We start from the raw sequence: 13,413 nt of genomic DNA on the forward strand, positions 1-13,413 counted from the left end.
TTTTTTTTTGTCTGCATGCAAATATTCCTAAACCTAAAAGAGGAAAACTCCACTCTATTAATACTACTCAGGTTTGTATTTTGAGTTCTCTTCTCTGTGGAAGAGAAGCCTCCACAGCTTATTTCCATTGAAGTTGAAAAGATGAAAGTTCACCACTATAACCATTATTCAGGTGGAGAGACGTTTTGTTGTTGAATGTTCACTCAAATCCCAGTCCACCAAGAGATAACTGGACAAAATTGTGATGATTCTTTCAGGCATTAGTATCATGCAATTTATGAATAGCATCCCCTGTTAGTCAACAGCACAAAGGAATCAGAAAACTAGACTGGCAGAGATATGCAGTGTTTCATTTCAACTCTGGTTGCTCCTTCTCTTGGCAAATAGCCATCATCTCCTTTCTCCACTATTCCTTTGCATGCCCCTTCATCTCCTCTGAATCCCAGACTGTTCCTCTCTGAATAACATGTCACACAGAATTTTAAACAAATCTCAGTGCCTGTGATATGCACCAGAGTGCAGGTACCTCAAATCCACCTGTCCACAACAAAATCCTATGGGAAAAGATTGCCAAGACTTTGCCCTTGTATATTGACATTGTATTTGCATAGGAACCCTTTTGTGCTAATCCTAGCTGCTGCCCCGGCCCTACCAAAAAAGGTAACTTAAATCCACCAGGTCTTTGGTTCCATCAATCCAGCAGTGAACAGCTGCATCTCACCCTGATTTGAGTTTGGGACACAACCAGGGTGGAGATCCAGTCTCCAAATCGTGCTCATCACATCCATTTAGTTAAAGCTGTGCAGAGACAAACCACCCACCCTCTGTGGATGGGTGACATTTATTCACACTATCCTTTTCATCATCTTCATCACTTTGTGAAGCACTTTCTGAAATCAAGGAGGGTTATTCCTTAAACATCTAACATTTATCTTCTCTTGATAGCCATCCTCCCAGCACCACCACCATTCCAATTACATTCAAATCTGATCAAAAGGAACACAAAATTTTTTTATAGCATAACAGGAATGAAGCAATGAAACAGTACAGTACCTCAGTTTTTAAGGAGAGTCCACTGTTAAAGAATATAGCTGAAACAGCAATGTAAGTTATTGTAATTTCAGGTTTCAAGGGTCCTAAAAAATACAAACATAGAGAACAAAGTGAACTACAGTCAAAGGGATAATGATATGCATATACTATATCAGAGTAAATGAGAATACTTAAAAAATACCTGGAGAAAATCTAACAGTAAAGTCTGTAATAAAAAGAATTGCATTTCTATCAAGTTACAGAAAGCATGCTATTCATTTTAAAATAAAAGTAAACCAGAGAGTGTAGAGTGAGTTATGTCATCATATAAATTTGACTTCCATGAGTAGAGGCCACTGAGAACTCACAAGTAAATTCTGGAAACTTGAAAATGGGGGCTTTTCACAGTTCTGCCATCAGACTATCCCTACAGCATCAACAAACTCAAACCATGCACTCCAATAAAAATATTACCTGGTACCTTCACAGGGCCACTGGCATCCCTCACACAGCTGCCTCTCACTTTTTCCCTACAACACACACACCTGTCTGGCTGCCTGCACAGAAGATCCCAAATCACATCTTGCAATGATTTCCTCAGAGCAATACAATTCTGTGTTATTCCACTCACAACAGAATACAGTTCAAAATGGCTCATTCCAGCCCCACAATTACACATTTCAGACACTACTGCAGTGAGATCAGCAAGGGCAGACGCCTGCACCACCAAGGGTTCCTCTGTATTGAAGGCTTACATTTGTATATATTTATATACATTTTTCAGGGAGATTAAAATATAGTCTTTTTTACACTCCTATAAAAATGACAAATACTCTTAATACACTTTGCCTTCAGAGGCCACCAGGCATAAAATGCACGTGCTCATTTTTCATGAGCATTCAACCAGATATTATGTTAGAAAGAAAATATTAGCAGTCTACTTAGGACCAAAGTAATATCCTCACTCTACAAGTGACCCTAAGTTGTCAGGAGCAAAAGTGCAGCAGCAAACAAGCCAGCCTTGACTCACCACTGCAAAGAGAGGAACCTTTCTGCTCCCCCAGATGAATGATGCATTGATGGTCACACTGGAGTAAGGCCAATGGTCCTTAAATAAGAGGGACTTGATTGTACAAGTCAAAAAAGCATCTCAAGTCATTTCAACTCAAATCCTATTCTCAGAGAGAACTCTGTTGACAAGACACTAAAACTGTGTGTGCCAAACACAAAAAAAACCCAAAAAAACCAAAAAACTAACACAACAAGAAAAAATCCCAAGCAAGCTACATATATGAAGTTGAAGGTAAAAATAAAACAGGAAATGCAAGAGTTACAGTTGCAACAAAGACATGACTAGTTGCAAAATTATGGCATGTTAACTGAAGAGATGGCAGGGGGGAAAAAACCCCAGAAGATTATATAAATACATAGCTCTACAGAAAACTATATGTTACAGACATGATTACCTCCTTTTTTCTAATCCTTTTGAAGATTAGAGTATCTATGTACATGCACATACAGCAGACAGGCAGAGAGTTAATCTGGCTAAAACAGGGGTTCTTCCAGGACTCAGTTTTTTCTGGTTTATGATTTTTTTACTGGGCTACTGGAACTCCTCCTCCCAGGAGAAGCCTCTACCACCAGAGCAACCACACACTCGAGGAGCACAGGGAACTCTGGTCACAACAGAAAAATTCTTCTCACAAAGGAACTAAATGGGCTCATTTATCAAATAGGAAAACACACAAAAATGGCTTGGCTTATGTCATGAAGGTGACAACAACACAAATCTTTGTTATTTATGGCACAATCTTCCATGGGTATGGATGCTGGACCATCCATACCATTCACAAAAGCCCTGTAAATTACCATGCATGGCTTTGTCAGCTGGAAGATGACAAACTAAGGTTTTTTCATGTATTGATACTTCAAACCCCTCACCTCCTTCTTCTTTTAAAAAGAAATATTTTTCTTCCTTAGAGTACTGAGATCCCATAGTTTCAGAGGAGGGAATACCACTATGAGGACCATGTGCTCACTATTTTCAATCAATGTTTCCAAGATTTTTCAAGCAAGTTATCCCAGGAACAATACAGTGTCAAAGCTTGACATCTCTTTGCAGCACGATAATTTAATGAAGTGCTCCATCACAGTGCTTCCATGCAGGAAGTGAGCTGAGGAACAATTACCTCCTATTCTAGTTAAAAGGACCTCCCACGCGGCTGCTAACAATTAGCACGGCACTCAAAGCAGAAAGGGACAAAACACCTGATACTATCAATTTCAAGTCAGTCTCTAAGGTCTGCGGAAAACACAGCACGGATCCTGCAAGAAGCTCCACGTGGTTCTATTCACCCATGCAGAACAGCACAGCGATGTTAGAAGGGATCCTTGCACAGCAGGAATTTTGCCTACCCTGAACTCCATGAAGTACCGGAGCCTTAGTTGCCATAGCATGTGTTCAGAGCCATATTTCTTAAATCACTTTCTTTTTTTCCCAGAACCTAAGAGGTGGGGAAAGTTTGGCTCCTCAGTGAGAAGCTGTCTAGCCTCAAACTTCAGCTCTGTTAAGAAGAAAAAAAAATTTTTAAAAAAAAACCCCTTTGCCTATAAAAGCACAGACAGATTCTTCCTCCTCTCACATAACATGGACCTGCTAGAGGATCTCTATTGAAGTGTTTTGCATTCCTTTTCTCAAACCATCAGAGAACAACTAGGAAGAAGAAATACAACATTTAATTTGTTCTTGGAATCTATGAATGTCTGGAGCTGAAGTTCCAATGGGAACTGACGAGGATACACCCCCTGCGTTTATACTTTAAGTTACATTGTTTATGTTTAAATAACATTGGACATTTCATCAGCCCTTGTTCCGGGAGCCCTCCCTGCTCAGCAAAGGACAGCTCTGCTTTGCCCCGTGTGCCACCACTTCCCACCGGAGCATTTTCCCTGTTTTGCTCCCCCTTCCATGAGGAAATAAGAAGGAACAACAACGAGACCAAGACAAATCCAAAACTGTAAAATGCAAGTGTTCTACTGTAAAGCGAAAGAAAAGCTCTGGCCAAAACCCAGCTCCTGTGAGTTTACCACAGTACACCTCCGGGGAAGCTCGCAGGCGGCAGAAATCCATACCTGAGCTGCCGGGACTTGGTGCCCACAGCTCTGGAAGTTATGACTTAGTTGAACGGGAGCACGTTCAGAGCCAGTCACCACTTGGCTTCCATCACTCCTAATCCCAACAGAGCAGGGCGCTCCTCCAGCCGCTGGCACAGCGCCGAGCAAACACGGGAGCACGCTCGGGAACAGCTCCCGGGTTGCTGAGGAGCAGCGGCTGGAAGCAGGGAGGCAGAGGAGCCGATGGAGGGCAGGGACCCCGCACGGGCGGGACGGGGCGCGGCCGCCGGGAGTTGGCGGAGTCCCGGGGCTGGCGGCGCTCCCGGGCTCCGGGGCGCAGCGCCCGCACTCACCGCCTCTGACGCCGACGCCGGGCTCCAGCCGCGCCACAGCGATGACCAGCACGATGCCGAGGATGAACCACTCCTTCCGCAGCCGCTCCAGCAGCCCCATGGCGCTGCCCGGCTCGGCCCGGCGCCGCTCGGCCGCTCCGGGCTGCTGCGGGCGCGGGGCGGGGCGCGGCCCCACCGCCCGCCGGCAGGGCCAGCCGGATCCGCTGACGGGGAAAGGCTCACCCACCGCCGCCATCGCTACCACGCACCTCCTAATAGGCGCGCAGCCCCGCGCTGCCGCCCGCCCGTCCGCTCGGCTACGCGCCGCTGCGGCCCCCCCGCCGGCTCCGGCCGCTCCCGCCCCGCATCCCCCCGCCGAGGCGGACGCCGCGGGTGACGGCGGCGGGAATGGGACAGCGCCGTGGCTGCCGTCGCCGAGGGGGTCGGGGAGAGCGCGGGCACGGAGCCGGCGCCGGCGGGCGGGAGCGGGGCTGGGCGGTCGCGGCAGAGCGAGCACAGCGAGGCGGTGCGCGCTGTTTCGGTACATTACAACGCCCGCGTGACGGCCGGCGTTTGACGCGCGGGAGGGCGGGCGCGGGCCGGGAAGCGCCGGGCGGGATCCGGGATCCGGGATCGCTCCGTGAGGGCGGCCGCGGGCCGGGGCTGCCCGGGCGAGCTCCGACAGCTGCGCTCCCCGCAGCCCCGGGCGCGGCAGCCGGGAGCGCCGGGCGGGCGGGGCCGCCGCCGCGTCACGCACCTGTTACCGGTGTGCGCTCACGCCGCCGCCGCCAGGGACACGTGGATCGGGATCGCCCTGCAGTTCCCATGGAGCGCCTGCCTGTCCGTCCTGGGCAGACCCAAAGGCATCCGTTCACCCCTGTCGCGACACGCTGACAGCACCGCTCGAGCCGACCAGCCGCTTCCCCGCTGTTTCCCTGGTTTGCCTCTGTGCTAGAACCACTTCCATTAAAACAGTATCGTAAAACCTCTTCCTGGTGCTGCACCCGCGCCTTCCGTTCCCTATTCCCCTCTTCTGGCTCTTCCCCGATGGATTCATCATCCCGCCCGGCCGCGGCCACCGCGCTCCAAGTCCGCGAACAGGGAGATGCCAGAGCAGGGACGCTCCGTCTTCCAGCGGCTCCCGCCGGTGCCGCCCCGTCCCGCAGGGCTCTCCCACGCACGGCGGCTCTGCTGCGCGATTCCTGAACATCTGGGGCAAGTTTCATCCTGCAGTCTCTGCCGATGTATTCAAGCTTCAAGGAATAACCCCGACACGGGCTTTCTGCTACCAAAGAAAGAAATGTTTATGGCTGAAAGCTCAGCTGATCTCCAAGATGTGCATATTCCTGCGAGTCCTGGGAGGTTCACTTGTGTAAACAGGGATACATCAGAGCCGAAATGTTTGGATATGGGAGGGAATGTGCCTTCTCCCGCCCACAAGCAAACCCAAAATGTGAGGTTTAAAATGATAGTACATTTCACCACTTTACTGAAGTTTACTGGAGTACGCATTGATCCTCAGTCTTCTCAGGAGGGAGACAGATTGCAAAACATCACTGCACTTGACCTGTGCAATCACTGCGGGTTGGCTGTTTTGGGAGAAAATAAATGCATAATGTGTTCATCTAGAGCAAGCTGTGATTATAACGAGTGTAGGATTTTAATACTTGGAGGATTTGATTGCTGCACAGGAGAGATAAATCTGATGAAGGTGTACAGTCAACGTTTTTCATATAAACATCTTTTCCTGTGTGGCTCTGAAAGCACACCAGCAAGGGCACAGGCCCTCTGATCTGAACACAACAGGAGAGCAGGCAGCTGTCCATGGTTTCCCTGGTAGTTTTCTTGTGAATTTGTACACAGCCCTGGAGCTCCTAACAGAGATGGGAAGGAGACTTTTCACCCTGTTCCTAGTGGTTCCAGCCAGGCTGATGAGTTGCAAGATGCAGAGGCCTCACACTGGACCAGCAGGGCTAGAAGGCAGAAGCAGATCCAGCATAATTCAGGAAGAAATATAATAATAATTAATCTATTTAGGTCAAAAGTTAGATCAGAAGTTAGAAGCAGCTGAATTTCATAGTGAATGAAAATGCTGCAGTATCAATTCCTGAAGAAGCTGCAGAGGGATGCAAAGAAGGGGCAGGTAACGAGGATGCTCAGTCTGGCAATAAAATTTGATCATGCAATAAAGATAGCAGTCTCACCCTGCTTTTGCATCATATTTTGTACATGGTAGTAATCCTGCTCCTCACTCTTTGCAGGTGGATACTAATAATGAATTTCTAATCTTGCTTAGTGTTCAAGTTAATTCCAGTTATTTTTGCCATCAAGTTTCAGCTATTTGCTCATAGTAGATCTAATAGGCAAAAGTTAGAAACCTCAGGTTCAATCCTAGGTTCTAAAAGATTCTTCTCAATTTCCCCTCCAAAGGGTCATTTCCTGTGCACTGTCCCAAGCCTGTTTCTCCTTCTCTAAAGAAGGATGACATATCTCACTAGGTAATACATTTAGAACAGTTAAGAAATATATATACTAAAAACCACAAACAAACAAACAAGAAAAGCCCCCAAAACCTAACAGTTATCAGATATAACAGAACTTCTGTCTACGCTCAAAATAAAAAATATAAACTTTAATGAAGCTTGCTTTGAGTGGATGCTTTGCCTTTAAATTTTTTCCAAGAGATCTGAAGTTGGTAATAGGCATCTTTTGCCATCTGAGTTACAAAATACCCGGGTTCACGAGGCTCTCTTCTTCTGTAATCTTTGCAATCATATGCAGATATTCTCAGATGTGTGTTGAAGGACTTGTACAAAGACATTGTAGCTGGTTTTTGTAGCTGTCCTGCTGTGACTGTGGTAAGCATATATGTCTCTCAGATTAAATAGATGAAACTGTTCCTGCTTTTAAAAAATAGAAGACACTGTAAGCCTTGCCGTGTCCCACCGGAGTGAAGTAGAAGGGAAGAAAACACTATATGTGAATTTTATAATTGGCAGGACACACACATCCTAAGTCTGTCTGCAATGCAGCATCACTGTTGCTATCAGGGAATTTATCATTGATATGGATGCATTTGGTCTCTGTTTTAGAGAGGGACATTTCAGTGTCTATCCTGTCATCCAAAACTGTCTCCTGCAACATTTCACATTCCTCCTCATGTTCCTATACAAATAATACATATACTCTAATAAACACCATGACTCAAACAGATCTGGAATGGTCTGGCACATATGTTTATTCTCTGTTGCATTGTACAAAAACATTTTAGGGTATATTTAGCTGTGGCTTAGACACAGTACAGGAACAAGAATTTAGCCTCTCTCTGATTTCACATGACCAAGTTTTATTTTATTTTTGTTCAACTGCAAACATACCTTGGGGCTTCCAGATGCTTTCCTGCCTCCAAAGGCCCTTGTGCTTCCTTCTGCATAATACAGAAGCTCAGTGACATGTGGCACCAGGTCTTTGTTGCTCACAGGTAGCCTGCTGACACCAACAGGGCTGTTTGTGTGAGCAGGGACAGGATTTCATGTCTGCAAAGATGCAGGAGTGGACTGGACATTTCTGGGCTTCACATTTTGAACCACCACTCTTGTGTGGTTTGAGCCTATTCCTTTTGTGTGCCCAGCCTCTGACCTGCACCACACACCTCACTGCCTGATAAGTGCACTGTTATTCTAGGGAATGTGCAAGGATTTTCATGCTCCTGAGTAGCAGATGTCATCTGATTATGTGTTTAGACAGGAGAGATTTTAATATAAAGGAGAGGGGATCACCAGATAAAGGGAGCTTAAATGAGAGGAAGAGATAGTATTAAATAATTTAGCTTGAAAAGAACAAAGATATTCAAAATGAACAAGATAAAGAGAGGTGTTAATTATAAATAAGAAAGTTGAGGAGAAAAAGTGGAAATATATGGGAGGCAGTTTACTACACATTTATATTTCTCACAAGCACTTAGTGGCATGATCTCGGATTTTCTCAGAGAAAATTGAGGAGATTGCTGTGCTGATCCCAGTAGCTGGATTTCTTCATGGAAGAGGAATTTACAAGTCTTTGTTGTGCCTTGGCCTAGGTGTTTATACTCCTTTAGGCATCTGCAGGGGATCTTTTGGTTTTTGCTACTGAATATTATTGAATACCTAAAAACGCTTAGGTATTGCCAGCTGCAGGACTTACTACCCTTAGCATAATGCAGTAGCAGGAATTATGTACAAGTTCAATTTAGAATAGCACTTAATGGGACTTAAATACACATATAAGTGTGCTTTTCTAAATAGAAGCTATGAGATGACTGAAGGTTTTGTGAATCTTTGGGTTTATTATAATGCTATGATCTTTTTTTTCCCAGGTACCATAAATGCAGAATACTTTTTTTGTTTTTAACTTGTAATAAAAGGTCCTCTTACATATTCAGGTATTCAACAAATAAGTGAATTTTTCTTTTACTTAAGAGCTCAGTGTGAAATTTTCATGAGATAATCTCAGGCATTAAGGAGAAAATTTAAAAGACAACAAGTGGGGGTTTTGCTGATCCCTTTCTAGAACCTGCTTGTTCTTACCAGAAACAGAACCTGGTTTACTAATGCTCCACTCATTATATTCTCTTGACTTACTTCTCCTCCTAGACTACCAGAAGACCATATAAATTTAGAGAAATTTTCATGTTTAGCATTTTTTTCACAGAAATACAGTTTCCTAGTAGACAAAAAAGCTATAATGCATTCAGAAGGTTGCATTAAAAAAAAAATAAAAAGGAAAAGAAAGCTATCAGCATAATAAAGCTGTTGCTCTTGATACAAATTACGGGCTTCTTCAACTGCAATTCAAAAGCTGAAGACAAAAAATTATTTTTTTTTAAACCTTGAAAAGCTGGACATATTTAAACCTGAAAAATTAAAGCAAGAACAGGAAATAGCTTCTCTGAATAATTTCACAATGAACAACTGTGTTTAATTAACCAATTAAATAAAAGACTTCAGAAATAAAGGGGGATACTTTCATATAATTTTCTCTTTATGCTTATAAAAACAACCTTCTAATATTATAATAATCATACCAAAATACCTACAATGGGAGAATTTTCACTACAACACTTTGTGCTGCATTTTTACAGGGGAGAAGCAGGGGATTTATTCCTGGGTGTGGATGCACAGATGTGCAGATGCAAAAGTTTTACGATGCTTTTAAGGTAATTAACCACTCATAATGGGAAAAGCATGTAAATCACAGAAAGCAGAAAGAAGAGAGCAGTCACCCCAGCCCCTCTAGCCCTGAAATCAGGAACTTGTCACAAAGGTTGAGTTTGAAAGAAGCAGCTATCAGTGAAATCAGCTGCTAGAAGTTTCTAGGTTTGTCTTAACAGACAGGTGAAAACTGGCTTATTAGGTCTTCAGCTTAATCTTCTAGAATGTCCAGGAGGAAGGACAGCCCATGCTCCAAATTTTGTATTCTCTTAGCTGGAAAGAAGGTAGAGCCTTATTTCTCTTGTATTTGTCCCATTTGATTGTAATGTTACTAAAGAGTTTAAAGATTCAAAGAAATAGGGCCAATTCACCAGCTTTCCTGAGGGGGAATGCCAGAGAAAGTTTTACACTTCCTGAGATTTGTAATTTTGACTTCCTCTTAATATTGGCACCTGTTGTTACACCTCTTGGACCTTTGCAGGTAATCGCTGTGTCCTGTCTTCACCACAGGCCAGGACCCAGCACTCCATCAGTCTGGAGGAAAATAAAGTACATTCCACAGGAAATTTACAGACAGGTGACTTGACAGTGAATTCCACACTATTTTCAAATATATTCATTTGATCTCAGCCTATCTGGCCTTGATTTTAAATGGACTAGGAAGTGATGTCACAGGAACGCTGAATGCTTCCAAATGCTGCATATATCAGTCCTGAAAGGAATGTTCCCACACATTGTCTCCTAGAGATGTGCATGAAAGCACATTAATAGATGAGGTCTGATATGTCTGGTGTTGATCAGGTTCATGTTTAAGTGAAAAAATGTCAAATGATAAAGCAGATGCAGAAGAAAAAAAAAAAAGTGGAGCCAGGAAGGGAGATAAGCTATGGGGAAATAGATTAAATAATTAGGAAAACTGTAACCAGAGAGGAAGAAATCCTTTAAAAGCTATTTAATAACAAATCAGATATTGTATCTGTCAATACATAAAAAATGAGGTTGCTGACAACTCTTCATCCCACAATCTGCAGCATTAATAAATTATGAAGTATTAAAAAAAACTGGGACACTTTGTGCCTAAAACAGTATCACATGAGGACAAGGAAATAAAGCTGAACTAAAACAAAGGACATGATTGTGTTTTGCTGGCAAATAATGACATAAATGCGAAACAAAACCATGGAAACAAACACAACCCCTCCAACCATCAAATAGAAGGAAAACATGACTGCTTCAGTTCTTTGGCAGTTAATCAGATACAAATCATGAAATCAGCACTATCTGACAAAAGTTTTGGGTGCATTTGTTATTCCAGAAGTGTTCAGCCCAAACTGCTTATTTAAACAATGAGGAGGAGATCGCAGGGGAGCAGAAGATTAAAGTGACACTGAAATAGGAGCTTTGGGATCCAAACTATCCCAAGGTAAACAGCACCATGAGGGACAGAACCTGAAGTGAAAGATATTTCTATCCAAGCCTCCTGTCCTGCTGCTCTCCTTCCACTGTGAATTCGTTTCCCTTACTGCCTCACTAACCAGGAGGCAGGACTTTTGCTTCTCTGTCACATCCAGGGCTCAAATATCCCCCACTTGCTTTTTTTGGCACAGCAAACACATCTGCTAAACCCTCTCATCCTCCCCTCTGTCATGTTCAGCATCTGCCCCACACCTGCACCAGGACATTACAGAATAGGTCTACTCCTGGGACTCTCTGCCTTCTCATTCCTTTTCCCAGGGCAAGCAAAGAGTTCTTCTTTGGCCAGATTGAAATATTCCTACAATATAACCAGGGCTAGATAAAGACTTCCAAGCAGCACTGTGCCCTGCCTGACATCTATCCAGATTATGCCACACAAGCCATCCTTGGCAATTTTGTATTGTTCATTTCACAGGTCTCATTCAATCTCTCCCATTCCCTTCCATGTAAGTGGCTTTAATGCCACAGCCTTGAGCTGCAGTAAGCGAGGGAAGGAACTAATTTATTTTTTAGTAGGTACAAGTCAGTCAGAAAGCACAGTAGGGAAGTTAGAGCAGAGATGGGGAGGGATCATTGGGTTTTTTTTCAGCAGGCTGTAAAGAGGCTGTATTAGGTAGGGCCTTATCTTTCCTTTAGAGGATGTGCATTAAGCAGAGCTCTACCCTGATCCCTTTAGGAAGTGGGAGAGTTACAGTGGTGCCTTTTCCCTGAGAGCATTTCTAAGCTTTCCTCATAGGAAGCTTTCCTTGTGGTGCATTCTTAAGTAGATCAAATGTAAAGGAAAATCCCAATTCAGAATTAATTGGCATACATTTTTTCAGGAGCTGGAGGGATTTTGAATTTCTTCCTTCTAGATGAACTTACAACACTCCTGTGTTTGATGTACCTGTCTGTGGAAGGAGACAACCACAAGACCTGCAGAAAGGCACATCTCCCTGATTTTACCTCATCACCCTGTTACTCAGATATGTAACATAGCCCACATTTAAGTCCAGCTCATTCTTGAAGTCTTTGCTTCCGTAGGTGCTGTTCTCACTCTGGAGACAGTAGTACAGAAAGAAAGCCATGTTTGGAATTAACCATTTCCAGCAACCCTGTGCAGCCAGAATTAGCAGCTAAAGCAGATGCTTGATGGGGGAATAAGACTTTTTTTAAAGGGGTCCAGAACAATAGTTGGCTTAAAATGTATTAGTACCTTTAGCTTCAGGATCATCCGCTCTGTGTGCTTGCCTTCTGTTATTTTGTGAAACAAAGCAGAGGTGTTTCTACCATGACAGACCATGACTGTCTCCTTGAGTCATGCTCCTGCTCTGGGAAAATGGCTTTCCTCTAAACATGCCCAACCCACTGGCACATCCAGTACTGCCTAAGCAGCACCATTCTCCATCCAGACAGGTATTCCCTGTGCACCTCCCGTCCAGCAGCTCTCTGGGTGCACAGCAAGCTCCATCTGAGTCACGCAGTAATAATCACTGCTTATATACAAGATCCCTTGTGTACTGTATATTAATGTCTGGCTGGTAATTTAATGGCACCTCTAGGCATAAACAGAAGTTTATTAAAACAGTAAGTAAAATGTTCCCGAAGACTGGCCTGCATTTTTAATTTTCTATTCAGCATGCCAAAGTACAGAGCCAGCCTCCTTATGCAAAAGGAAAGCTACAGAGTTAACACCAAATCACTTTGCACAAGTCAGACATAGCACAGTCTGATGCAATAGGATGCTTTGTTTAGTCTCACAAGCCCCTTTTTTACTGGTAATCTTTAGCAATTACAGCCATGCAGAAATTTGAATTATTAGGAAATGCATACAACTCCAGAAAGCAGCAGCCTATTGATTACTACTCATTTTACTTGTCATTTCTCAGCTAGGAAGCCACACAGCAGCTAAAACCTTAAATCCCGCAGTAGTCCGTAGTTAGCAGTGCCCACCATAGTTAAGACTGACGCATGCTCTGAACCTTGGGCACATAAAAGTAACACCATTCCTCCCCCATGCTTTTCATTCACCAGATGCTTTTTTTTTTTTACAAATGATTTAGTGCACTAAAACTACCAGGTTTCTTTTCTCATAACCTAATCGCTTGAGCTCAGTAAAATGTGTATGTGCTTGCTAATGCATATGTTTTAATACATTTACAGTGGGCAAGTAGACGAACACATTTTTTTAGACAACATTTAAGCAGAAACTTGAACTCATTTCCACATTTTAGATTTAAGTTATGGAGACATGAAAAACTCCAGCAAAAAAATTGTCCATTGAGAAAATT

At 43.8% G+C, this 13,413-nt stretch overlaps 1 protein-coding gene across 8 annotated transcripts in view; it reads right to left on the minus strand.

The window, feature by feature from the left end:
* The window catches only part of SLC10A7 (solute carrier family 10 member 7), a 160,877-nt gene extending 156,195 nt beyond the window's left edge, over positions 1-4,682 (minus strand). For 4 of the 8 annotated variants that reach the window (XR_014955202.1, XM_021549314.3, XM_085579253.1 and 1 more), the window contains exons 1-2: positions 4,500-4,676; positions 1,054-1,136 (exon numbers count right to left, since the gene is read on the minus strand). Coding sequence is in view for 6 of the 8 variants with exons in the window: in XM_021549314.3 (XP_021404989.3) it covers positions 1,054-1,136; positions 4,500-4,599 (183 nt within the window). In the remaining 2 variants the exon portion in view is untranslated. Of the gene's footprint in view, positions 1-1,053; positions 1,137-4,164; positions 4,351-4,499 lie in introns of those variants that run through there. The other 4 variants (XM_085579256.1, XM_085579252.1, XM_085579251.1 and 1 more) reach the window with 4 other exon arrangements.
* Positions 4,683-13,413: the final 8,731 nt, after the last annotated feature.

Source organism: Lonchura striata, chromosome 4, assembly GCF_050655825.1.
Source record: "Lonchura striata isolate lonStrDom1 chromosome 4, ASM5065582v1, whole genome shotgun sequence".
Lineage (NCBI taxonomy): Eukaryota > Metazoa > Chordata > Aves > Passeriformes > Estrildidae > Lonchura > Lonchura striata.